The 27694-nt window shown below is 46.0% G+C and overlaps 1 protein-coding gene across 8 annotated transcripts in view; it reads right to left on the reverse strand.

Annotated features, from left to right (window-relative positions):
- PAK2 (p21 (RAC1) activated kinase 2) overlaps positions 1–26756 on the reverse strand; it is a 37247-nt gene extending 10491 nt beyond the window's left edge. The window contains exons 1-12 of one of the 8 annotated variants that reach the window (XM_046898543.1): positions 26591–26756; positions 20991–21140; positions 19482–19655; positions 14193–18768; positions 13731–13844; positions 8911–9109; positions 4058–4158; positions 3382–3532; positions 2471–2502; positions 2090–2197; positions 1155–1287; positions 343–406 (exon numbers count right to left, since the gene is read on the reverse strand). In XM_046898543.1, coding sequence (XP_046754499.1) covers positions 343–406; positions 1155–1287; positions 2090–2197; positions 2471–2502; positions 3382–3532; positions 4058–4158; positions 8911–9085 — 764 coding nt within the window. In that variant the 5' untranslated portion in view covers positions 9086–9109; positions 13731–13844; positions 14193–18768; ... (1 more) ...; positions 20991–21140; positions 26591–26756. Of the gene's footprint in view, positions 1–342; positions 407–1154; positions 1288–2089; positions 2198–2470; positions 2503–3381; positions 3533–4057; positions 4159–8910; positions 9110–10545; positions 10737–13730; positions 13845–14192; positions 18769–19481; positions 19656–20990; positions 21141–25175; positions 26358–26590 lie in introns of those variants that run through there. The other 7 variants (XM_046898544.1, XM_004936995.5, XM_025153753.3 and 4 more) reach the window with 7 other exon arrangements.
- Between the last annotated feature and the right edge of the window lie 938 nt (positions 26757–27694).

Raw genomic sequence — 27694 nt, forward strand, 5'->3', positions numbered from 1 at the left:
TAGGAACACTAGTGCAGTAAATCAGTCAAGGTAACAATGTTAGCTTAGCACACAGAAAGCCTTCTGATGTACCCTCGAGATATTCAGTAGTCATATTACAAAATGGTTGAATGGATCTTACTGGAAGAGGACTAAATACACCCAGAGAGGGGTCACAGGGCTATGCTTTTGCAATTCAGAACTTCCCTGTAAATCATTTATCATCTTTTTATCAATGCCTAATACAGCCAACGCTCCTGTTGGGCTTCAGTAAGAGGTGACTACCTGACAGCAGCAGACAGAACGGTGCACGCTGCCTTTAGAACCAACTCACAGGGAATAAAAGTTGGGACCAACACTTACCCCTGCCCAATTTTTTCATATCTGGTGTATTTTTTCTTGGGATCACCTATGCTCACAATGGTACCTAAAAAAAAAGAAAAGAATATTGCCTCACAGAATCCTACCATGGGTTTTGGAAATGTTCTCTGCTATTGTAGCACAGCCAGTTTCTGCCAGCTCATGGTAAAAAACACATCAATCCCACTGTTCCCCTTTAGCAAGACTGGCTTGGCCAAGAGACCTCCAAGAGTGGATCAGCACTAATAGTACAGAACAGCCAAAGGCTCCTGGTTCAGTTCCAGTCACAAAAGGCCCAGCTTCAGACAATCATTCTGCTAGGTTTTACTCTTAACAAGACAGATCATGCCATTTCCCATTATCTCAAGTTAATAATAGTCTTCCACATAGCAAAACCCCACGTGAGATTATGACAAATCCACTAGGTTAGCCTGCTCCAGAAACCAGTCAGTTCCTGACTAAAGCACAGGAACATTACTGTGGTTACAAATTATCTTCAAGAAGATTATGGAACAAGCTACAACAGAAGCAAGAATATTTTGAGGTATTATGGATATATTACACTCACTGATAGCAGTATTACAACCAAACTTTAAACTAAAGTTCTACAATCTTTTTTACCCAACAGGGCTTTGAAGCATAGAAACTAGCAAAACTTCTGCATGCAGCTCCTCTCAGTTACTGCCTGACAGGACACTAACCTAGCACAGTATTCACACAACCCTACACCAAAATAAGGGCCCAGGGAAAAAGCTTAATGACCACTGCCCCAGCAGTCCTAAAGTCTTTGCTTATCTGAAATGAAAAACACCTACGTAGTTTTTCCATGATCTCTTCATCTGACATTTTGGTCTTCTTTTTCTGCTTATCACCTGATTTTGTCCCACCATCAACAGAAGCGTCACCAGCTGGTGCAGGGATGGGGTCAATTACAGACCGTGTATAAATCTGTTTTTAGAAGAGAACATTCACTCTTTTAAATTGTGCATCTCATTTACAATCACAGACCTTCAGTTGAAAACAATCACAAATTTTCAAAGATCTCTAAGCACCACTTTACATAACAGCTTGGAGGCAGAAACTAGGTTTCAGTAAGACAAGATGCTAGCAAGCTAACTGGCCTCCAAAAGAAAGAGGCAGACTCTTTCTGCCCAGAACAGACACTTGGAGATTAACTGCCACAGACAAACATTTTTAGGGTTTTCTACTTGCTTATTCTTTGCAACCCATGCTAGCTAAACAGCTGAAAGGGCCCTCACTTTTACTTCATTGCTGCGATTTTCACCTTTCACAGAATAGGAATCAATATTGGATAGTGAGGACAACTACCCCTAAATAGACAAAAAAAGATTTGTGCTTTAGCATGAAAAGCATCATTAATGCCTGGGAATTTCCCAGTTGCCCCCAGTCCCAGGGATTTTCGTAGAGCTTTATTCTGTTTCCTTTTGAGCTGTTCAGTAGCCATGCATTTGAGAAACAATGCAAGTTTACAGCTGCAAATAACTACTGCAGCCTTATCTCATCATGTAAGTTTAGAAATGTCACTTCAGTCTCTGTGAAGCAGAATTAGTACCAATTGATGAGTACAGATAATTCACATTTTTGTGCTCCTGGAGTGAAAACAAGCAGACAGCAGAACAGCAGTATGTACATCCACCACAGTCAAATAAATCAGGGAATCCTGAGACTCAGCAAGCTGGGTGGGCAGCTCAGGATAATCACAAAACCCATAAATTTTATAGCTTCTCACCGATTTCGTGTGATCTGGCCGCGGAGCAATAATAGGAGGAGGTGCTTCTTCATCATCGTCATCGTCATCTGCCACAGCTGTTGATGGCTCTGAACCTTTGGCATTGGTCTACATTTTTTTTCCCCAAAGTTTAAGAAAACACAAATATAAACAAAATTGTTTCCTTTGCAATGTTAAGTATCTGTATTTTGTTTTCGGGTTTTTTTTTTGTTTGCTCTCCTATAAAATATAGGATTATTCTTACTCATGTCAGAAGAAAAGTATAGGTTGATTGGTATAAGCAACCTATTGCAACTGATTTAAGATTTGGTATATAGCAAATACAGGAGACCTGAAATAATATGTGCTTAAGACGACACAAAGTAAAGTAAACTCACTCACCGTTGGTGTTCCTGAAGGGAAACCATCTTTTTCTAAATAGGAAAAAATGAAAAAGACAAAATCCTCAGAAAGAAATAAAAAAATAAAAAGTAAACTGCACAAAGAACAGGGATCACTTCATGGATTTCTTCACCTCTCAGAAAACAAAATCTGACAGTAACAAGTGAAAGAAACCAGTACTGCACTCTATCTCCATGCAGAAGGAAGTTTCTAAAGCAGACAGCACTATTTGTTTCCCCACTTGCTCTTCACCTCACCTGTACAGTTTTCCAAACTCAGTACTGCCCATCGCACTCATGCACCCTTGTTTACTGAGATGTGAATTAATGATTAAATGGATATATGTGTTCCATTAGCTGTATTTTGAGTCAAGGATGAGAACATCATAAAGCCTTATTACCAAGCTATTTTCAGACTGCGAGTCATTTGGAAGGGAACTACATAAAAGGAACTGTGTGCGTTTGTAGGACAGTCGTTCTCCCAGCCCCATCATGTAGCCACTGACCCAGAGCAATGACTTATTTTGCATCTTTGGTGTCATCATGTGTGTAAAAGAAACATGCAAGTTCACAGATAGCAAGCATCTAGGTACATAGTTCAATCACAGACCAGAGGAGCAAGTTCTCCACTACAAAGCCAGCTGATCAGTCACAGATACCCAGCTTCTTAATGGGCTGTGCTTATTTTTGGCTGCTATTTTGAATTATCCAGTTCCATTTCTTCCCCTTTCCACTTAAAATGGGAAATTTACTGGATAAAGACAGTTTCCAGTAAGTTTTAAATCCACCTTTGAATGCTTGTTCCTTATTGAAAAGTAGGTTGCTCTTTCAGCATTTGAATCTGATTTACAGTTCACAAAAAGGAACACCCAATTCCCCTTCCAGTATAATTTGTGGATACTTGCATCTCACCTGGAGCAGAAAAGCTCAGATATTTCTGTTTTGCTGTGTCTTTGGAGTCGTAGAATTTCAGCACATCTAGTACCGCCTGAGGGTTTTTCTTCTGTTCTAACTTGGTGATGTTTGAGGTCTGTAGCAACCGAGCCCATTGCTCTGGCATTCCCTGAAATAAAAAGCCATTTAAAAAGCAGAACAAGCTTCTTTCCTCCAAGCAAAACAAAACATGTACAGCCTTAAGCACACCAAAATGTGTGATAGAGACTTATAAAGGTGATGAAAGAGTCACAGCTGAAATACCTCTGGATGTCTCAGCAGCCCAACCATTCAGGGGCTCCAGCCCACTGTGGCCACCTAACACTGTGCCTTCCTGGCATATTCAGTCTGTCATGAGGAATGGGAATACTGCACTCAACAGCACAAGCATTACAAACTACTGAAAGCAAACTAAAGAGGGAGCTTTCCTTCCCTGCAGCGTTTCCTAAGGAAGGCTCTCCCAGGTGACAAAGCACTGGATGTGATACCGACCACTGCAGAAACACTAACAGGTCACAGTCTCATTATTTGGTGTGCTTTATAAATACACAGCATAATTATTTCTTTGATAAGAACAAAGAGATAAACTCTTCATTCTAAAATACCACAGTGTCCTCTGCAGCACTGACCCACAGCTGTTTTCTCAGCAACTTACAGTGAACTCTCCAGTGACAGCATCAAAGCCAACATGGATAGTATGCTCAAAGTCTGACGGCGGGGAGATTTCTGGTCGTTCCTTTTCCTTCTTCTTGCTTCCTGAAAATGCAAGGAGAGATCTGCTGAGTAATGATTTAAAGTCCCACTGTCCCCATTTCATATAAGAAATCCAAGTAAAACAATTGGGATGAATGCAACCATTATTCTTTTTGCTGGACGGCAGTGTTCACACATACAACACAGGGGCGTGATATCTTCTAGACTTCATGTAACAATCACCAACTCCTTTCACTCAAATCACTGTACTGTGGCAGGAATCACATCAGAGTTTATGAGCCCCAGAGCACAAGGAGCTCTGGAACACATGAAACATTCACAAGGGGAAAAAAACACCATTTTCATATGGATTAAGAAAAGCACTGAAGGAAACTTCAGTTCAATCTCAAGTTCACCCTAAAGACAGTTAAAACTCTGTTGTCTCACTGCTTCAACTAAAGGTAATTAATACAAACTACGCCTTCCTCAATGAAGATAAAAATTGATAGCCTCAGACCAACTATGTAATTTAAACTAAAAAGGGAAAGAAAAAAAAAATAACAAGAAAGCAAATCTAAGAAACACCAGAAGCAGAAACAGATAATGAGAGGGACCACGTGCACGATCCAACCCACACAATTACATTTAGATATTTTATAATGCACAAGGTTTGGCTTGGGAATTTCTTACCCCATTGCCATTCCCTGCAAATTGTCTTCTGTTTCTGTTGAATTCTAAATACAAAACCCAGTTAGGCACCATTACGTTCCCTTTACTTAGAGAAAAGGTTCAAAGTTGGAAGGTTTCAGGAAACAAAGGCCGAGCCCTGCTTGCTTCCCCCAGGCAGAGGAGCTGCTGTTTGCTCTGCAGGAGACCTGACACTTGAGGCTTCACACTGCAAGGCAGAGCCCCGGCAGTGAGCAGTGGAGCGTGTCTCACCCGATACTGAGAAAACAGCATGTTTACTCCTGGGAATCCCTACAGGCTCATGGAGCAGAGCTGAATCAGCTGCATTTATTGTAGCATTTATGAAACAAACAAACTGTTTTGCTTTAAGAAATGAAAAGCCATGAAGATTCGTCACAGAAAAAGTGCAGATGGAATAGGACTTGCTTAGTGAGTCTGCAGTTAAATGCTGCTGGGGTAAATGATGGGGCAAGCAGACGTCACAGCACCCAGAGCCAGAGACTGTCCAAAATCCCCTCTTGCTGGCAGGAAAGGAAGGACGGGAATTCAGGACAATGCTTCCAAACGAAAAGCCATGTGGGCTGCCGTGAGCTGAACAATGCAGTGGAAAGACACAGCTATTATAAACAGGATATCTTTAATATGGCTGCACAGGTCAGAGCCAAAAAGCAAACGGACTGTCAAATGTTCCCATTCAACATCTTTAAGGAAAGCCGTGCTCCTTCCCAACCTCTTGCAGTTGTTTATGTGAAAGCAGGAGGAAGAAGGGCTATATTCCTCAGGAAGATTACTGTACCAGAGCACTTAACAGCTAGTGAACATGGCTTGGTGCTCACATCATCCAGAACGTGCTGCACAAATAAACCCCATCCTCCTACAAATACACATCTCCTGAGCACACCAGGCAGGAGCTGAAACACAGCTCTGCCCATGGGAACAGCAGATCAGAGGTACTTTAAACAAATGAAAGCAGCAAACTTCAGTGAAGAGGCAAGTCCAGTGAGCCATGCTTTGGCAAGATGTACTTGAGTCTCTGTTAACAAGGCCACTGTGAGGCCAGGCTATTTTTAAACCTCCAATTATGTTTGCCCCACAGCTCTCAGTTTAAATGGGAATCCCTTTAATAAAGGGCAATGCTCATTTTGAAGCACAAGTGCACTTCAGATTTTCCCCACGTGAAGCCCGAGCCCTCTGAAATGCATTAGCCACGCACTCCTCCTGCATCACAAACCAACCTCAATGCAAGGGACCCCTGTGCAAAAGCCTTGCACTGCAGTGTGCTCCAGCAGCAGGGTCTCAGCAGCCCAGGAGGCACTGGCAAACCTCAAGTCCCTAAAGCACAGCTGAAACCATGGGGCTCTGCTCTGAGTCTGCCTTCCGAGCACATTGCATGCACAGTCCCGGGGCCTGGGCTATTCCCTGCAGCACTCCTTCAATAAGTTCTGCTCCAGAATAAACATTTCTGGGTTGAGAAGACTGCTTCGAAGCTTTCCAAAAATGCACACAGGTTCATTTGACTTCAGAAGCTTGGCCACGGAAATTCATGGCAATTAAGTACTCTAGTAAAAAAGATGACTATCTCACCGCTTATCCAGAACAATGGAAACGGGGCAAAAGCTCCCTGACAAAGTGATTAAATAATCCCATTGCTGATTATTTCAGCACAGAACTAGCTCAGAGCTGGGGCAGGAGCCTTGCTTATGCCCAACCTGCTGCTTGCAGCAAGTGCCCCAGCCCAACCACCACCCCCAGCCCACCTCCCATGGGAGGAGCTGTGCTGAGGGACTCAATGAAGACAGCCAGGAGGGACCCTGTGACATCAAGGGGACAATAGGCTGCAGAGCAAAGCCAGACAGCCTCAGCAGCCCTGCACCATGTCTGCCCATCTGCAGTAACAGCCTTGTACATCCTCTGGGAAGGAATCCCTTCATTTTCTGAAAAGGAGAATTTAATATTTTAGCAGTAATTGATTAACCTCTGCACTGGCTCCAATACAAAGTCAGTTTGAAAGACTATCTTGCATACACTCCAGCATACAGCTTACCAGCAGCACAATAAAAAGCCACCTTTTCCTCAAACAGGTCTTTCCAGTGGGGGTGCATCTCAGCTATGCCAACAAACAAACCAACTAAAACCAATCTCATTATCATACCACACAGTAGAAATTTTTTTCTTTTTTTTCCAGAAGGACACTGTTTTAAATACTTTTTAACATCTAAAAGACAAAGTGGCACAACTTCTGCAGAAAGGACTTCTTCCACTTTGTGTCACCAAGTATCACTAGATCCACAGACACGCTAAACAAGCACGCAGATGAATTTTGGTATATCAGTATTTACAGAACAAGTTGAAGTATCCACATTTTAAAGCAATTTCAGGTCAGTCTATATGGCCTTAGACAGGGCCCCAACCACCCTCATGGCTGTTCCAGCAATGAATGAACCCACCATCAAGATGGAAAGAGGAAATGTCTGAGGAGAACTAAAGGCACTGTAACACATCACAAAGCTCTCCAGCCACACTCTGTCCGCTTGCATTAGTAGTTCATTTCCCAACACAAGCAAGTCTTACTCAGTATTATTAATTCAGAGCAATTAATTCAGAGCACCTTCCTTCACAGACCCAAGTCTTGCTCTCAAGGTGTTGCTGCCAGCCTGCACTTCCTTCTCATGTTTGCTTTACAGACTTACCTCTTTTTCCTGTACCAGATAAAAAGACCACCACCTCTACTGCTGTCATGTAGCCACAGTCAGTTGCTACACAATAAGTGACCTTGTGAAATACCTATTCTGCTTCCAAAAGCCACAGTAGTCAAATCTTTCCATTCTCTGGAAACACACCCACCATCCCTTGCAGCACCACTGCCAGACTGTGGCAAGCTATCCGCTGAGTGCAGGAAGCCTGCTGCAAGCATTTGTTTCCACCTGTTTCCGGGGTGAGGCATGGCAGCAGAGGGACTGCTCACACAGCTGAGTGAGAACCAACACCAGCGCTGGGGGAAACTCTTAGTGGAGTGAATGAGCTACTGGAGAAGCAAAGTCTCTTTAAGCAGTCAAACCTGCGTCAGCATGTCTGAAGCAGGCCTACCTAACACATCGGTGACAACCCAGTGCAGGAAGCCAAGAGCGGAACTGGAAAGCACTGAGAGCAGCAAGGTCTTCCCTGTGACAAGACAGTAATGTGCAGCCTCTTTCCTAACACTGACAGAACAATAAAATACATTCCTCTGCCTAAATGTGTGCTCTTCCATAGGGAGTACATGCCATATTTCTGTAATCCATTCCCCAGTGTTTGTGAACAGATACACAGCCCAAATGGTCCCAAAGTGGGGGACAGGCTGTGCTCAACTACCAGTGACAGCTTCTGAGTCAGTCCAAAAACACAACTGATGTCAACATGCATTAACATTTAGTATTGATTTCTGTCAGGAATAAATCTTAATAAAAAACATTACAGGGTACAGAGTAACAAAACACACTGCAGACTCAGGTCAGGCCAGTAAATCCCTGCACACTTCTATCCTACCAGGTGCTAGAAGTCATTTCTCCACAAAGGAAGATTTTCCCCTGTTGGCAATAAACCTGAAATATGTAATTACACAGATCTGATCACTGTAGAAGGCCCTCATTTTTCCCTATTCTCCTTCACACACCCCGTGCTCTCCCACTTCTTACCTCAAAGGTACCACCTTAATGGTCATTAACATCAAGTAATTTCCAAAACAGATGGATGCTCAGTTTAAACTAAAAATCTGTGCTTAGCATAGCAAAATGGTAGGGAACATGATATGCAAGAATCAGCAACATTTATTAGGGTTGTTGAAAAATACATTCCTTTAAAACAGGCAGCAAACATGACAAGTACTAGGTCGAAGTTTTCCTTAAGAAGTCATTCAGTTCCTCTGCCTGAGCACTTCATTTTCAAGCAACCCAGGGCAAAGGGAAAGAACAACTCACTGAACACAAAGACCAAACTTCCTGCATTTTCTCTAATATGGCAGGCTAATCCCAGGCAGGCTGCAGTAAAGAAATTCCACAATCACACGTGCAGATTATGGACTCAAATGCATAACACACGACAATACCTGGAAGAATAAAGAAACAGAGAGAGAAAATTAAGGCATCTTACCTTTTTCAGTGCTAGAGAATATGGAGATGATTTTATTCCTAGGTTTTCTCTCTTCTGGTACGGAGGGCAGAGGTTTCAAGCTGTGGTTGGCAGACAACGGGTCCTTTCCCCCATAACTGCTCATCCGCACAGGAGGAGCTGGTGGCTTGTCTTCCAGTTCTCCGTTGTCAGACATGGTTCTGAACGGCTAGTGAGAACTCTGAAACAGAAATATTGGTCAAACCATAGGAAGCAAGCATGAAAGACAGAAATGGAGCATTTCTTTGGTTGGTCAGTAGAGAAAGGAGGAATAAATTCAACTTTGAAGAGCACAGTGAGCGCTGCATTGCCCAGCAGTGACATTTCCCTCAAGGAAGAACTCTTTTCCTCCTCCCTTCTGGCTCCCCACTCCCACCCTGGGCCAGCAGCAGTATTAGTGGGATGCAGTGACAGGCTTCTCCAGCAATGACACTGATCCAGTCAGAAAGAACAGACAGTTACAAAGTGCATCAGTTCCCCAATCTAGTTCGCTATCTGTTCACAACTGCATACATAGAAGTGATAAAGCACATAAGGACACCAGCGTAACTTAAGGGCAGTTCTAGCTCAGAGCTTCAAGCTACGAAGTCCTTTCTTGTCATTTTTCTTGTCGAGAGCAGAATAGCTTATGTTTAAGCCATTGACACACCGCCCCCATTAAGCAGAATAAAGAATATCTCTACCCCAGCTTAAAGAAAATTGCAGATATAGGATCTACTAGATGTACTCCACTTCTGAGCAAGGGCGTGCACAGCTTTACCCTTTTGTCCCACACTTTCTTCACTTGTGAGAAATACCCATGTACATACATACACACACACACTACCACTATAACCCTACTGAAGTCCTTAACACAAGAGTGAGCACAAAGAGACAGCTACCAATGCCAACACAGCACAACAAAGCATCTGCAGGAGGCATTCCACATTCACTCACAATGAAACCTGCAGCAGCCTCTCCTCCCTCCCCATGATATACTGGAGATTTTTTTTGCTGATCACCAGGGAAAAGGCAGCCTCTCTGCTGTAAATAGCACACAGAAAGATATACAGACATCATCTCTCCGTGACAGCAGAATAATAAACAAGCCCCTCGTTCCTCAATGTGCCCAAAAGATGAGCTAGCCCACTGGAAGAGAAGTCTGCACCCCTCCTCTGTTTCTCATGATGTTGTCAGTGCCATTCAGAGCCAGGCCAGGATGGTGAGTACAACCTGCTATCACTACCCACGTCTTACTCACAAAGAATAAACACTGCACTGCACACTGTGTGCGTGGCTTTCACAGAACTGCAAATAGGAGGGCTGTCCTTCCTCGCTGTTATACAGCGGATAGAAGCACGCTGCCAAAACCCAATGAGGAAAAGCAAAGCAGGCCAGCAGCCCAAATCCAAGCAGCACGAGAGCAAGCTTTTTTACACTGTGAAGCTCAAAAGAGATTGAAATGAATTAGTGCCATGAATGCCCGTGAAAGCACATCACTTCTGTACAAATACCTTCAGAGGCACAAACAGCATGAACCAAAGTTCTGGCAGCCTAAGTGAGAACTGACCATGTGCGGGTTGCCCCACAGACTTACAGATTGATGGGAAACAGCTGTCAAAGCTGTGCAACATCTACCTAGACAAATCTGCCTGCAAGCCCTCTTCCTGATGACAGAGTGATAAATAGGCCTGCAACACTGGACTCAGCTGGTGGGGACGCAGCCGTAGATCAGACCGTGGTTCCTAGTCTTCCATTTTTGCTTACTGATTGCTCTTTCAGATGTTGCAAGTTATCTGCAGGATCTTCTCAATTTTCCAGTACCTACCCTGCAATATGGGAAAAAAGAACCCTGGAATTTAGCAGCAGGACTGAGCAGGCTACCCGCAGGGATTTTAATTCCAAACTCTTTCCTAACAATAAGTATTGCTTTCACAAAAGCATGTGCCACCAGTCTGAGACGTATAATCTTGTACAATTCACCAAACACAGTTGAAGAGTCTTGCTCTATGGAATCAGCTTTTAGGAGTGCAGAGGTAGGACAGTACAGCAGGGAGGGTCTGCATCAGCTGGAACACAGCTCTGAAGTCACACTTGGAGTACAAGGGGGTAAAACTCATCTATCCATGCATTTCTTTGAGCTGCTTGATATAAGCAATAGCAGGTTGTAAAGGCAGCCAACCAGCCTGTGTCTGAAATGGACAGACTGGTCCTTCAAGCCCGTGCTAAGTCCCTGCATCCCTTCATTGATAGCCCAGTCACCTAATAGTGCCATAACATGGGATTCAGGTTGGCAATTTTTACACTTTCCCACTCTTGTTTACATGTTTTCAAAATGGAATTCTCACTGTGGTGAAACTTCTGAATTTTCAGTGATATCAGCAGCACAAAGAAGTCCCTCACATATTCACCATCACAGCTTCTTGATCTGAAGAACTACTCCTTAGTTCATATGTTCAAGAGAAGAAACTGTTAAGCAATAGGTTGGAAGTAAGTATATGGAAACCCCAAATCCATCTATTCCACCAGAAAATGAGGCACTTCAAAGCACTGGTATAACATTCAAAGCACTGGTACTGAACCCTCCAAACTGCAACTCCGACCCATGGTTTGTGTTCAGAGTGCTCAGGAGCTTCCTTGACTCTACCTGAAAGAGAGCTGAAGAGCAGGAGAGAGGAAAACAAGCCCACATGGGCTGCAGGGACCATCAGGTAGAGAAGCTCCAGGGTTGATGGAGCACGCCGGCCGTGGCAGAATGCTCTGGATCAGCTTCACACTTAAGGAACTGCGTTTGTCATTTGCAATTAAAAACCTTCAAGCTCATTAAAGCTTGAAGAAGCAGAAGAAAGGAGCAGTTCTTCCCTCCTCCTTTGTCCTTAACCTCACCTTCATCATGCAGGGGAATACTCCACAGCCCAGGAAGCACTTTTGAAATGGCTGAAGAGGTTTGGCCTTAGGTGCCATGATTGGAAGAGGTAAAAAAAAATAGAGAAATAAAATAAAAAGAGGAGGGCAAATAGACCAGGAAGCTCCTTTTCTGCTCACATACATCCAGAAGCTTCTTTCCTGCTCTCTCACAGGAACAGACACCAGGCAGGGGCAATCACTCTTGTCCCATCAACAATCAAGTACAGGCAATAGAGAGAAAAGGAAGTTATCAGTGGAAATGGATTCACCTTAGCCAGTGAAGATAATACTACTAATAATAATGGATTTATGCATTCCTCACAGTCAGCAGTGGCACTATATTTAATTACAAGAACTAGAAAGTGATGGAAAGAACCACAGACAAGCTGTGAGGCTGCAAACCATACTTAACTACAGACTTCAGACAGATTCATTCCCACCACAGAACAGCACTGCAACCCACTACACTCACAAAAAAAGACACAGAGCTGAAGCCTTTCCTCCCAACAGCTCTGCTACTTACTCCACACAACTTAATCACAGGGGCCAGAGCTCGTGACCACATAGCTCTGATTCTTGGTGTGTGTCTCTAGCATACGACGGTACTCCCTGTGGACAAAGGATGTACTCTCCTCATCCTCTGCAGTCCTCAATGCCCTCATAACTTGAGCTGCAGAAGCAGAAGAGCAAATGCATCCTTTCTCCTGCTGGAGAAGCAGCAAGAGGGTCATATGCTGGGCAGCAGGGCGGCACGCTCTGCCCCAGGGCTGCTCCTCAGCTCCTTCGAGTTCTAAGAAAGGACAAACGTTTTTCCTGTCTGTCTTGTCTTCAGAATGACTAAAGGGAAATAAAATGAAATCAAAGAAATCAAAGACAGACACTTTCCTATCTGCTTTTGTGTGCTGTCACAGTTTTCCTAGCATGCTTTACTTGACCATATCAGTTTTTAACCATACATCATATGTGTCCATACCTCAGCCTGACTCCACTGTGTAGTACAAAGCCCTGAGCAGGGGCAGGAAGAGAGAGAAAAGTCTTGAGGATCCATAACTTCCATAAGGAGTTGGAGTTTCTTTGTAAAATGTTCAGATTAATATACTTGTGTCCTCCAAGCTTCACCTGTATTTCAATGCCTAGGATGTGATGCAAAAAGAAACTGGCCTAATGCTTGGAAAATTACTCAGCTTATTTATCTATCATCAGTGTAATACCAAAGGGAGCAACAAAAACATCGAATGGAAGTCTATTCTGCAGGGCTGACCAAAAAGCAGAAGTAACCCGTTTCAGTCTAGCATCATATTAAGAAACATAACCATTTTGCTTTTGAAATCACAGCCTGATGTGGCTGCAGAACCTCAATGGGACAGCACCTGGGCTGCTGCAAGAAGTGCAGAGCACTTGGGCACGGGTGCATGCACAGCACCTGAAATCAATACAACACAACTATGAGATGTCCGAGGGGAAGAGCAGAAGAAAAGACACAAGGAGTGAAAAACAGCCTGACCCTTAAGGGCATTTCCACAGCCCCACTCTGGCTCAGGGCAGGAGGTGTGAGAAAGGCCAGTTATCCTAACAGCAATCAGCGCGGTGGCAGTGCTGTCATCTGCTCTCTTCCTGTAGAGCCTTATAGGGCGCTGCTCACAACACTTATCATGCACAGAGAACACCACAGAGGCAGGTCCAGCACAGAGGAAAAGAGCAGAATAGATGCCTCACAAACCTAATCTCCAAGGCAGATGTTGAGTGGGAAAAAAAAAAAGGCAAAGTAAAAAAAAAAAATCCAATACAAGAACTCATTTGTGCTACTTCCAAGAGAAGACTGGTGTGATGAGGGAAATTGAGGGTCCTGTTTCACTCTTGGTTTGTAATACAAAAATCCCTGTGGATATGTTCAAAGACATTCCCAGCACACTGACCCAATTTGCTATCTTGTCTTCAGCCTTCCCAGCACCACCATTCCTGAGCAGAACACCTTCCTGGAGGAGACGAGCCTCGATGCTTCTTTATTCCGGACAATAGAGCAAACAGACCTTCCAAGAAAACAGAGACACGCATTGTGTGGTTCTTCAATGCAGTTTGGAGGGTTGGTCTTTTCAGCAGATATTCCATTTTCTCGGGCCAAACAGATTTTTTGAATACAAAAGCAGAATGCAATGTCTGCACGGGTATTTTTCTAACACTCCTCTTTTTTTCCTCCCCACCACCCCCTCTGTGAGGCTCCTGTTGAGCAATAGATTTCCTGTGATTAGCTCAGAGAGTACTGATTATAGCTCACTTCCTCCCAGGGATTAGCTGAAAGCAGCTTTCTGACAAGTGTGCATTCAGACAGTGCTACCTTAGCCGCAGCTCACTTCCTGCCCCAGCACTCAGCAGCTCACCCATCCCAGATGATTTCAGTGCTGCAGAAAAATCCACAGCACCAGCAAATCTCAGACCATCTTCTCAACGGTTTTGCTTTCCAACAGCATCAGGTTTATTCAATCTGACCTAAAAAGGAGTTTCTAGAACAGCGTAAGAGTACCTTTGGTGACTGAAAACCCTTATCTCTCCATCTCAACTCTAAAAGTCGTATTAAAAGTTGTGGCAGGCAAAGAATTACTTTCTCACAGACTTGGCAAACACAGCCTCAGATCTTCTGCCTGCCAAAAGAGGACCTGTGCGAAAGCAAGACCAAGAGCAGCCCTGATAGTGGCCGGTGAGAGCCAGCAGGGTGATGGCTTCCACCTACGCTTCATGCAGATGTGCTAACGGCACGCAGCTCTCCAGCCCTGCGCCTCTGCCAGCCTCCATGGGACTTGTTGAAACATCTCCTTCCACCTTCAGAGGCCTCAGATAAAATAAGCATTTGGTCTGTGCCAAACCGCACACCCATGAAAGCTAACAGTTATTTTTATTTAACTTTCCTTTATGGGGAGGGAAGAGGAAACTAGGCTAATCTGAAATATTCCAGCCAAGCACAAACCTCTCTAAATTACAAGCATAAGCAAGCGAGATACCCTTTCAGATGATACAATTGAGAGAACTGCTTACATGCGTATATAATATATATAAAATCTGAGCACATCCAACATGAACTCTTCATTAAGATTTATGCAAGGACATACTGCATTAATCAAAGTCACTGCCTGACAAGGCACTGAAGGTGCAAACACACTGCCAGTCATTGCTGCAATATCAACTGCCACGTGCAGCAGTTTGCTGCTTACAGCTGCCAAAGAGGCAACCATGAATGTTATGAACAGCCTTTTCCTGCTGACTTCCCTTACAGCTGCACGCAACAGAGGCAGTGCATCACGTTGCCACCCTACCAACAACACAGGAGAACCTCAGCCTCCTGCAGATCAGATGGGATGACGCCCACACTGCAACATAACCAGCTCAATTCCTTCCATTTTATCTTCTTCCAACTGCTTGATTCCCTTTTGATTTTTGCTGACTCACCCAAAAACAGAAGGGAAAACACAGCCCAGAGAGAAACAGCTGCCATATAACTGCCAAGTGAAGGAGACAGTTTGAAAGGGTCACTAAGGGTCTGGGAGATCTTTCTAGAGAACATCCTTCTAACCCCATGCCAGAGAATGCTACAACCCAAGGTAATTCAACTGGTTATCCCATATGGAACTCTGCAGATGCACAAAGCCCCGCTCTAAACATGCTCTAGAGTATCATTTTAGAATGAAAAGCAGACCCAACTTCTCAGAAGCATACAGGGGCAGACCTGTCCTGCAGAGAACACCACTGACACACAGCCAGCCCTCAGCACAGGCACAGGACAGTACAGCTTCCAGATACCCAGTAATAGAGATAAGCAAAACAGTCTATGCTTTTCTGACCCAGGCCAAGTTCACGCCATGCGTAGCGAGCTGAAGATACAGTGATAAGCAAAAGCCTTGGTATGGACAAATGTTTTCTCCCAAAGTTTCACTTTATGAACTGGGAGGAGGGAGATCGTTTCAGAACTATCAGCTCTGGGCTGTGACTGAAACAGATATCAGTGGGGGAAGATTCAGAGAGGCACAGAACAGAGACAGGATGTGCAGGAGTCCCAGTGAGGGTCCATCAGCGCACAGAAAATTCCAGCCAATTAGCAATACTTCACTTTCCTGCGTGTCGCAGCCATCTGTAAGCCTTGTGATCCATCTCTGTAAGCCACAACCAGCAGCTGACTCCCACCTGAATTCTCATTTCCTCCTCACAGTAGAAACGCAGCACTACTGAACCGTAGCAGTGTATTTTGTCATAAATAAATCAGAAACTGCTTCTCTTCCTTCTTCATCTCCAGCACTGCAACAGCAGCACCTGACAGGCCCCAAAGGCAGCCGACGAGTCACTTCTTGCTTCCATTTCCCCAAGCATGGCAGGAAGACTCCCAAGGTGAGGCCACAACATCATCGCTGCAAGCTGACAGCAGACAACAGGAACAGGATGGACCCGCAGGTACCCATTTCCACCTTAGTGCAGAAAGCCGGCCCTGAGGGCATGTGGAGCAGGAGCCCAAAGGGAGGGGTTCCAGCACCCTGCTGCAGGCCCAGCTGCCGCCCACCCGCTGAGCTCGGGCCACACTTCTCTGTTTCATGCAGCCCACAGCCAGGGTTTGGCTTCAACGAACCATTGTGCAATGCTGCATAATGACAGAGCGGGCTCAAAGGTGTTTGAAAAGCCTATTCAGTGCTCAACAAGGAAATTCCTCACCCCTGCTCTACCGAGGTGAAAACCTGAGTCAACTGAAGAAAGACAGCCTGCAGCAAGCACAGCGCATGCAAATCTGGGATTCAAGGTGCTTGTGCTTACTCATATTTCTCTACCTTGAAGACTCTGTGGAGCCTTTATTTCCATGAGCTGAGATTTTCTGAAGATCAAAGGAGAATGGGGAAAAAGGCAAGGAGGGAAAGTTGATGAGAAGTGAAAAATGAAGTCTGTATCTCATCCCTGAGATCCTCTCTTAATTAAACTTGGCATTACAGGCAGGGAGCACATTCCAGAGCAAAAGTTATTTGAATAAAGGGTACGTTACCTGAGCAAGGCATTTGTACAGCTCAGCTTGTGTTCCTATTTCTAACAGCACACACAGCTACTGTAACCTGGACTGACACCTCCCAAAAAAGTCAGGCTGTGGTGTGGCACAGAGATCAGCAGCAACTCTGGTAGAAAGCAAAATGGTTTCTAACCCCCAAAATAGTGGACATGCAGGGTGTGCCAGCACGGCAAAGAAAAGAAGCATCCAGCCATTAAGGATACATCACTCTCCCACCATGCTGATGGAGCTGTCAAATGGCAGCTAAGGGGAAAAGAACAAAAGAGGGAAAAGACAAAGAGAAAAAAAAAAAAACAAGAGAGAGAAATAGCATCCTGCACACACAAAGAATCGAGCTTTTGTTTCTGTGCAGCAGTTGGCCAAGCCTCGCTTTAACTGCAGCTACAGCCAGCAGATAGTGGGAACTTGAGTTCAGCTCACCAGCCCCACGGCCAAGCCCTCGGCTCTTCTTGCAGTGCTATAAAGCGATGCCGGTTGGGCACGGAATGCCCTACAGGAAATCCTGCCTCTTCCCAAGTGCCATTCCCTGCTGCCGTGCACACCAGGGGACACGCAGACGGTTACAGCTGCATGGAGCAGCCTGCTGAACAGCCCCAGCCCAGGATCTTACTTCTTCATACCAACACAGATCACACATTTGCCCAGAAACAGCATCACCTACAAAAACACCAAATGCAATGACTGTAAATACAAAAAGCAACTGAGCACAGCTTTAAATCATAAAACAGAGATGCCTTAGGCAGACATGGCCCATTTTCTGAGCATACTCTGCAGCACAGATGGATACGGTGACTTCTCCCAACAGCCAAACTCATACTGGAGAAGGACTCCCTGCAGCATCCTGTCTCTGTGCTGGGGGAAGGTCACTCACCACGAGCTGGGAAAGCTGGCGCTGGCTGCCATGTGCATTAGGTAGGTGAGGAAAGAAGCTGTCCACACAGCTTCTAGACTTTACTGCTGCCAGAATACCCCACAACAAGGGTCTATCGGTACAGCCATGGCTGAGCCTGCAGCCATCAGCAGCTTGCCAAGGTTTCTGTGCCTCAGCCCCAGGCAGGGCTGCCCACAGCAGCAGAGAGGCACCATGCCCATCTCACCGAGCTGCTTTGGTAACAGGAAGGTAGACAGCATGTTTCTGGCTGTGGGCACTCACAGGAAATAACAGCAAATGAGCTTCCCTGCTAACAGCTAGCAATACTCTGATGCAGATCTTGAGTTAGGAGCGAGGCTGTGAATTTAGCAAACAAAAAAAAAAAATCCCTGAGAAAGCAGAACAGGAAGGGTTGCCCCAGTCTTTTTCTACTACAGCAGCTCCACATTGCAGGATGGCATCAGCAAAGTCATCCCCAGACTCCGGCTACAAAGCCTTGTTGACGCTACTTCTACCCACAGCTGGCACAAGCGCTCCAAGATTGTCACATTAAGGGAGAACTTCATTGCACTTCCAAAGTTTAGAGTTATCCTAGCGTGTTAAACTCTCCCAGCAGAGGCACACGGCACCTCAATGGGGCACACGAAGAAATTCTGCAGTCACTGGCACAAGCTCACCCCGTCCCACTACATCAAACAGCAGTGAGGAGTACAACAAGCACAAACCATAGCTGTTGTACCTCAAGTCAATGTGAGTTTCCAAGCTCTTCATATCTGTAATTCTGTGTTGAACAGAACAGCTAAAACCACACCAAAGAAGCTGAGCTGAGCACAGCAGCTCTGTACATCACTGTCCTGTGCTCCCACTCCAGTATCCACTTTGTGACCTTCATCTGCTTTGCCCTGCATGCTGTCATACATTTTCTATTCTGTAGTCTTAGAGGTCATGCACATACACAAGCAACATATCATTGCATGGTTTATTGCAGCAAGTTCCTGCAATTTGGCCAAGTGTTCTCACGTGTCTTGCAGGCAGCAAGGATTTCAACCTGGAAAGAATATCATGTTTATGAATTTGCATTCAAAAAACTGGATGCCAGAAATGAGTTGTTGCCTTTTTTAATGAATTTTCTACCTCGCTCTGTGTTTATTACTACTATACATGCATCTTTTGTTTCAGAATCCAACTGATAATAAAACACAAGTATGCATGCATGGAAACAAACATGCAAGGACTTCAGCACCAATTGCCCTGTTTTTCTGAGGGAACACCAGCCACACTACCTCTCACCATCTACAGCTGCCTGCATAGGACACGGCAGCACCAGCACCACAAAAACAGACCCAGCTGCTCCAGAATGAAACATCTTTTAAAAGCAAAAGTACAAAATGAAGAACACAGTTACCAACCAAACAGATAAAAGTCCCATGTAAGAGAAAACAAAACAGGATAACTGGCATGCTGTGAAGCAGGAGAGTTTCCAAGGGAAGCAGCCAAGTTAAAATAATATTTAAACAGTTGACAAAATAGAACACTGAACTTAGGAAGCTGCAAAAGACTTCAAAAAATTACTTGCATCGCTGCGCAGATCACAACAGAACTCAGTGTTTAATGCAGAAGCAGCATATCAGAAACAGAGGCAAAGCAGCTTTAATAAGGAAAGAAATCAAAAGGAGAGAGCATAAACAACACGTGTGAGGTGTGCGCTGCTGGTGACAGGTCACCTCGGGCACCTCGGCACCAAGCTGCCTACCAACTTACCTAAGGCATTAAGCAAGTGTAAACGTCATCCTATCCAACTCAGCATTCCAAGTGCTCTCTTAGGGTATGCAGCACCATGAACGTTCCAGGTGTCAGCTAAGCTCTAAGGCTCAAACTCATCAGGGTTGGGAGATTCTTGCTTTTTTATTCTGAACCAGAGGGAGGGGAGCAAATCTACACCAAAAAAATGTTTTATATCAAATCCTCACGCATTCAAGAATGAAAGGATCTGTATTTCTCTCTTGGAAGCAGTCCATTTGAAAAGAGGCTTGAAAAGAACACAGCCAAAGGCAGGTGAACAATGGAACAATGAAAACCACCGTTAGGCTAAATAGTATTAAATTTAATATATATATATATAACAGAGCTTGGATAAGTTTAAAATTAGAGTAAGTGTTACCAGTTCTACCATTACATACCTGCTCAACAAAGAAGGAATTAAGTTCTTATGAGTAGAATGATAAGGTTTTGCTGAAATGTTTACAGATTCAGGCTTCCCAATGTTCAGAATTTTCAGTCTTTTTCAGAAGCTATGGGGCTTATGGATGAAAAGGAGAAAGGTCTCAACTCCCATTTTGCCTCCTCATCCTGACTCCAGCAACAGTTGTGCAGTTCTAAAGCAGCTGGAGATGTCTGTGATAATGGGACTGAATGCAGTCCTGATATCAACTTCTGCTGTTACACAAAATTCATTCATGAAAGGGATGCACCCTTCCATACACACATCCCATCCCAACTGAAGAGATTAAAGACATTTGCTTCAATAGGAAGGTGCCATCGCACCTATGTGAAGGACTCTAATGCCACTGCAAGGGAAACAGCGTGACCATCTATCAAAGAACAGAAGGACATCTCTTGTGCTGTGCTGTCAGTGCAAGGACCGGAGACTTGTGTTACAGCATGACCTCAATCCTCAACACGAATGGAGCCCTACATCACAGGGGATGGAGGGAGCATCAGGGAAGCATCTCTACAGGAGATTAAAGCAAATTCATAAAGAAAATATCATTTACTTTGGGGATTTTTACTTAGCGCCATTCTTAGGAGTTTATTGCCCTCTTTTTGTTTCCCCCCTTACAGACACTAAAGCATTATTACACTGGCTGCTCCAAGCTCCAATAACACTGCTGTGGAAGTGCTATCATACAGCTTTACCAGATGTCTTAACTGCTTCCACATGAGCAGCACTCACCCAAGTTCCACCAAGCACCGGGACGTTTCCTTGTGCTGCAAAAAGAACTCAATGCTTTCCAGCATGCGTACAGCACGCCAAGGAGAAGGAGAGCTGCTCTTCACAAATGCATTTTACAGTGGATTGATTATTAAATAAGAAAATTAAAGAACCCCAACTGCAAGGCATGTGAAGAAAGCAAACTGCACCGAACTGGTTGGAATGCCGGCCTTCCATTCCCACCAGCTACCTGCACAAACTGGCCTGGATCTAAAAATCTCAGCTCTGATCCTCTTAATAAAGGAGAAAACAAAACAGAGCACTTTTACACTACTTACATAAAATCCTGGACTCCTGAGCCTAAGGAATTACTTCTGCTTCTCGGTGCTCAGCCTGGGCATCAGTGTCAAAGAGCCTCAGCACATTAGCACTGGATTAACTGCTCTTGTTGTGAAGTATCTTTGAATATCCCGAGCTTAACTTGCACTCTTGAATGGAAAAAAAGCAAGGGGATGAGCAGAAGGATTTTACTCAGTGTATTTCACACTCGGTGCTAATGTTCCAACTCTAAAAACCAAGCACTCACTGAGTTCATTCCCGTAATGGTGGCAGCTAACAATTCACATGCTGAAAAAGGCCTTTTCCCAAGCAACCAAACGTTTAACAGACATTAGAAACTTATTTTCTATGGTCATAGAAAAAAAGAACAGTGATGTTTCATAAAGAGCCCTATGGTCTGTTCACTTAAGTTTCATCAGGTGGCTGATGTAACATCCCCAAAAGCTCAGAACCACCCATGAAAGCAGCTGAAAGGAACCAAAAGCTCAACACACACCTTTTCAACCCTTATGAACTGGGCTGTTTGTGTCAGATCAAGGAGCCACTTTTCCAAGCTACGTCTAAAATCAGCAATTCCTTTTTCAGAGATTTAGTTCCCTGATGCAATGACCGCACAGTGAGGGAAGTGACAGCAGCAGCCTGTAGGAGTGAGGAGGAACAACTCTTCTGGGGCAAGCAGAAAGCAAGGCCCTCTCCTTCCTCCTTCCAACCCCAACAGCTGCTTGCCATACTGACCTAGGTATGAAATCACCGTTACATTTGCACATTCCTCACCTAAATCAGTCACAGCACGTGGAGTGAATGGCCTAGTAAAAATCCCAAACACCAGAATAAAACATCGGTATTTCATCAACCGCAATCAGCGTGAGCTCAAAAGCAACAAACGCTGCAAAAGCCATCCTGAATCATTTAGGAAGTCAGGTTTGGAATAAGGTTGAATTCAGATGCAAAGGTTACGAGGCTGCCCAGTCTGACAGCTAACCCTACTGCTATGTTCTCTATTCCAAAACCATGTGAGCTGCAGAACTAAAAGAAGAAACAAACCTCTTCTGTGCCACTGTGGCTGAGCTAAGCAGCATCTCTGCACACTCACTGCATAGCAGTACCGTGGTGGGAAAGCTGCCTTGGGAGCGTACTGCAGTGTTTGTGTGTGAATCAGCTTAACAGCTTACAGACACATAGCTGGGATTTCTTATGGACTGATGGTGCCTGCTCTTCTCCTCCAGCATCCTCAGTGAGAAGTGGAGGCTGCAGGCTGGTATTGCAGACATCGGGCAGCTCTGGGCCATCAGTACAGGTAGATCCTCACCATCACTGCCAAAATTCCAGAGGCCCTTTTCAGCAGCACCTGAGGTTGGGCCAGAAATTGTTTTTCCACCCTTCTGGTATCCTGAACCCTGACTACAAGGGCTGCAATTCTTAACCTGTTGTCTTTGTAATTCCTGACCAAGATTAAAAACAAGATTAAAAACAGAAAGAAAAGTCGAAAACCTCTTTGTTTCTTCCCTATTTTTAAAATAGGGACCAAAAAAAATGAGTTAATTAATTTGTTTTATTGTGTTTTCTTTTAAGCAAGCAGATAACAGATAGAACGCTTTCAGCTCAGCCTCTTCCAGCAAACCACTGCCAGAAGGAGCTGCATGGCCAACTTCAGTCTGACCTCAGCATAAGTGGGACCCAAACCCTCAGAAGAGAGGATGGCATTTTGCAGGAGATGGGCTTAGGGGAAAGATATTCTCATTATCATTCATCCAGGCTCTTACTTTATCAGAGACCTTTCCAGGAGGCAGGAGCTTAAACAGTAAGTTCCCTTATAAAGCATCTGCCAGAAACAGTCTTTTCTCTCTCTTGTTTGGAAGATAACCCCGCTGATAAAAGCACTTCTGCAAAGATTGTAAATGAACAGTGAGAATAACTTAAGAGTAGAAAGTATTACATTTATTTCCAAAACAAACCTCACAGTACCAGGCAAAGCTGTAGCTTTACTCAGGAAAGAAACTATGGAAAGTCTTTGTATGCTGACAGTTGTAAACTCCTGGGAGCACACGATGAGTCAAACAAATAGCCGGCACCAGCACCAAAACAAGCAGCAGGGAAAAAAGGTTGAAGCTGAATTGGAAAGACTTGCCAGTGTATCCGCAGCCCTTAATCCACCTGCCAGCTGTCCTGATGCTGGTTCACACTATGCTGAATCCCTTCTCTAACGCAGCATACTGCTTGCAAAGCTCACTCTGACACATTGGCTGCTTCCTGAAGCTGCTTTTTCTTGAAATTAAACTACAGTACTAGGAAGAATTCAATCCAGCTATGTTAAAGATAGGTAACATATTTTTTGCTAATTGGCACAGACCCAGAGAACAGATTCAAATATAACACAGGTGTTGGCAACTGATTGCCACGTATCTCCCAGGACAACATTTAGCATTTCATTACCAAATTCACGCACGCTGCTTTGCCATGAAGACTGGGCTAGCAGTCTCTATACCGGCCGGCTACAGTGCATTCCAGCAGATGAATCCTAATGATTGTAGACTGAACAATAACTGAACTTTCTGACATCTGAGCTTCCAGAAACCTGCCAAGGGAACACACCATCTTCACCCAATCCCCACAGCTGCAGGAGAGATGCCTTCTTTCAAAGCTTAACATCTACTGATGCTCGTGAATAAACTTAACAACCAAACACAACTGCTATCTCAGAGCCTGCTCTCTACTTGCCATCCTCAGTCACCACACCAACACCAATGCTGCCCTTGCATGTTCTGGGAAGCAGCGACCTTATCTATTACATAAAGCTCTCCATGCTTACTAGGAGTAACATTACATGCCCCTGGTAAGGTATGTTTATCAAAAACACGTTCTAAGCAGCAGTACATCATCAGAAGCTGAAGCAGAAATATTCTGAAGCACTTTAAAATTCAAGAACACAAGGCTGATTCTTTGAGAGTTTCAAGATCCATTTGTCTTGCCCAACCAAAAAACCATCACCAGTTTCTGCAGCATTCTGCTGTCCCACATCATCAGTGCCTCAAACACGTAAGGAATTCCTTTGGTTAGTTCACAGATACTGACTCCAATCACCCCAAATTCATCCAAACATCAAAAGCAATGTTCCTGTCTGCTACTCAATCACAATACAAGAAATAAAGCACCTATGTTCCCTATTAGCACCTATTAGACCATAGCATGAACTGACATGAAACCATGCTTCCTCACAGGAGAAGCTGCCTCCCCCCAGGCTGACCTTGCTGGGATGCAGAATCAATCCAGCCCTGCGCCAGGAGCTGCATGAAGAGGACTTTATCCTTTCTGAGACCCAGCCCTGTAGCCCTGTAGCCTGGTGTGCAGGTGCTCAGCTCATCAGCCCTTGGTAACAGTGCTGCTTTGCAGAGCAAGGAGCAGTACACAACCTGCATCTGTAACGTAAAACCTAACTGCAAATGTATGTTCCATTACTACAGCAAGCACAGAAGTCATTCCAAGATGATACTGTGGAGTTACAAAACTCTTGAAGCTTTGGGCCAAACTTAATTTAGACTGAGGAAGGACGTACTCCCTTGAAGAACTAGAAGTTGAACAGGTCCAATCTTCCTGAATCTTTCTGAATCTCCCCTGGACTCCAAGGCAGTGCCTCTGCTTTGGTAAAGAGCTGGTCCCTGTAACTCAGTTTCTAGAAAGAGAAGGGAAAGCTTTCCCACCAGCTTCTATTGGCAACTCACCTGCATCTTTTCCCAACTGCCAGCAGCAAAATTATTCATTAGGGTGCATTAGCTGTGAGTCTCTGCAATCAACCCACTGCCGCTCCAGAAACAAATAATAATACTTGACACCTACAGAAACATTAATAGAGAAAGGAGCCTGTCTGACCTGTGAAAATCTGTTCTAGGTCCATCATTCTCATGGAACCACCTCGGTTATAAAGAACTGACTTACCCCATTGCTATGATCAAGCTGCAGAATTCATTTTGCTTTATTTATTTACAAAACATCACCTGCAGAAGCTGACTTACACTGGTCTACACACAGGCACTTGAGGCATTTGAACATGCAGCTTCTCAAAGGGCTGGCAGCTGAAGCAAGGCAGCAGGGCCGAACACACACTGCCTGGCAGCAACACACCTCTCCCTCCTCCTGCTCTCCCCATCACCACCTTCTCCCCCTAATACCTTGGTAAGTCAACTCACCTTTAGAGCTTCCCTCCTGTATACCACTTGCTGGCCCCAGAGCCTGATTGCTGCTCATGTTTACCACCAGGCCCAGCGAGTTAGAGCAGCATCTCCCCGAGTACCGTGTTTTCAAAACAAGTAACTTTTGCTTTGTTGTGGCTATGCACAGGCATGTCAGTAAAGGGGACTGCTACAGGAAACGCTGGCACAGAAGTCTCAGGGAGCTCTCAGTGCCTCAGAAACCTCCTAATGCAGAAAACAGATAAGAGGTGAAATGTACAAGACTGATACAGGAACACTAAAGCAGAAGTACTCTGCTTTGACCTTCTTCCCGATCCCTGCAGCTCTCCTATCAGCATAAAGACAGAATCAGAAGCAGATACACTTAACACTTCTCCAAGCATCGTTTAGAAACCAAAGGGACTTGAACATTTTTCTCTTTTAAACCTAACTGAAAGGCTTAAACAAAATCAGCACGCCGGAGTTTTTAAAGGGCCACATTTTAAAAGAAGCCCAAGATGAGACCTGCCATACATGGTCAAAGCATTCACCCACGCACTGCGGCACCATCCCGGAGGACACACCAGCAGGTGTCTGTGCAGCAAACCCCCACGCTGGCTGAGCACTGGGTTAGCACTGAGCCTGACCCCATCCCAGCAGAGCAGCCCGGAGCTGTGTGTGCCTCCTGCCCCCGTCTCACCATGCTATGAGGAATTCAAAGCCCACAGGCCGAGGCTGCTGGACATTTGTGTTCTTGTCCATTTTGTAACCCAACGTTTTTCATCACCACGCCTGCACGCCCCAGTACCACACAGAGGATGTGACTGTTAACCCAGCATTTCTTGGGTCCTGGCTTCAAGCACTGCAGCACCCAACCACCGAGCTCCACATGAAAGCTCTTCCTTCCTCTAAAACGTCGCTCACTGAGTTTTTTCTTCAAGTGCTCCTATCGTTCCACTTGAAAGCTCACAAAGGCTTCACGTTTTTAGCTCTCGTGCCTCTTTCAGCCTACCAGACTGGAATACGGACACGGCCAGCCCATACGCGGAGCCCTCACCCCGCAGCGCTGGGCCACCTCCATCCCCTCCATAAAGGAAGCGCACATCGGAGCACTTCCCGTTTTGGAGGGCCGCACGGCTCCGGGCTCACGCCGCATCCCGCAGGCTTTCCGCACGGCCGGCCCGCCGCTCCCCCCGCCCCACGCCGCCCTCCGCGTCGCGGCCGCCCGCCCGCCGTGCCCCCGCCCGGCCCTGAGGCGGCGCCCGGCCCTCCCGCCGCGGTCCCGCTCCCCCCGGCCCTCCCCGCAGCGTCGTGCCCGCGGGGCCGCCCCGCGAGGCGCCGCCCGGCCGCCGCCCCGCCGCAGGCCCGGCCGGGAGGGCCCACAAAGGGCGGCGCGGGCGGCAGGTGGGAGCGGGCCCCGGCCGCGCACTCACCGGGGCTGGGGCGGCGCCGGCCGCCTCCGGGACGGGCGAGCGGGCAGCGGGGCGCGGCCGCCACACGGCGCCTCTGCAATGGCGGCGGCGGCACCCACCGAGGCGGCGGCGGCAGGAGCCGGAGGGGGAAGCGGAACCGCCGCGCGTGGCCACAGCCCGCGAGGGCGGGGCGCCGCCGCCGGGACTACGGCACCCGGCAGCCCTCAGCAGCGCGGGGGCCGACGGGAAACGCAGTGCGCCGCGCCGCGCCGGGCGGGAAAGCGGGTTTGGAAAGAGCGCGCTCCCCTCAGCTCCGCTTCCCTTCCCCATAGCGCGATCGTACCCCACTCGCTGCCACAAACCCACCCGGCTCCGGCTCCTACTCCAGCCCGCCCTCAGCACGCTCAGCCCTCTCCCTTTCTCTCCCCAGGCACATCTTTTCACAAGATAGTACTTCGTTGTGACGTTAATCTGTGACTCAGAAAGTTTTTAAGCTCCCAACACAGCCTCCAACGCTCCCCTTTCATCGCTGTAATCCCCTTAATTCTGTCCTTAGACCTATTAACGAGGTTGTACCCGACTTTTATCCATGTTCTCTCGCCAAGAGCTCAAGCTATCACCGCCATCACCCCGCTTCTGCCTCCACAGGACGCTCCCACACGGGACAGCACCGCCTCACAGCTCCTCTGCACCTGGCAGCGGTCCCTGCAGGACTGGCACTGACGTTCAGATCCATCTGGCACACAACACCAGGGCACACCTGCCAAGCACCGTGCCTGCCTAAGGCCTGCAGCTCCTGGTGCCACACAAAATGGGGAGTGAAGACCCCCACCCCTTCCAGCAGCTGCACTTCAACCTGCTCTGAGGTCGCTGTGTTCAGCACTGACAGTGCTGAGCCCTCGCCAACTTCTCACAGAGCACCTGAGCACCGATGCAGGCTGTCCTCACAGTCACACACACACACACCTCCAGACAAACCACCTTGTTTTACCACTTGCAATATTTTCAGCTGTCCCAGTGAAATGAGGTTCCTTTCACTGGGCTCTGATGTCAGGCAGCTTTAGCTAGCCTGTGCTTTTCAGCTGGTATTATCTGACATTAAAGACACCAGGAGACAAAGCTTCC

Source organism: Gallus gallus, chromosome 9 (genome assembly GCF_016699485.2).
Source record: "Gallus gallus isolate bGalGal1 chromosome 9, bGalGal1.mat.broiler.GRCg7b, whole genome shotgun sequence".
In the NCBI taxonomy this organism is placed as follows: Eukaryota; Metazoa; Chordata; class Aves; order Galliformes; family Phasianidae; genus Gallus; species Gallus gallus.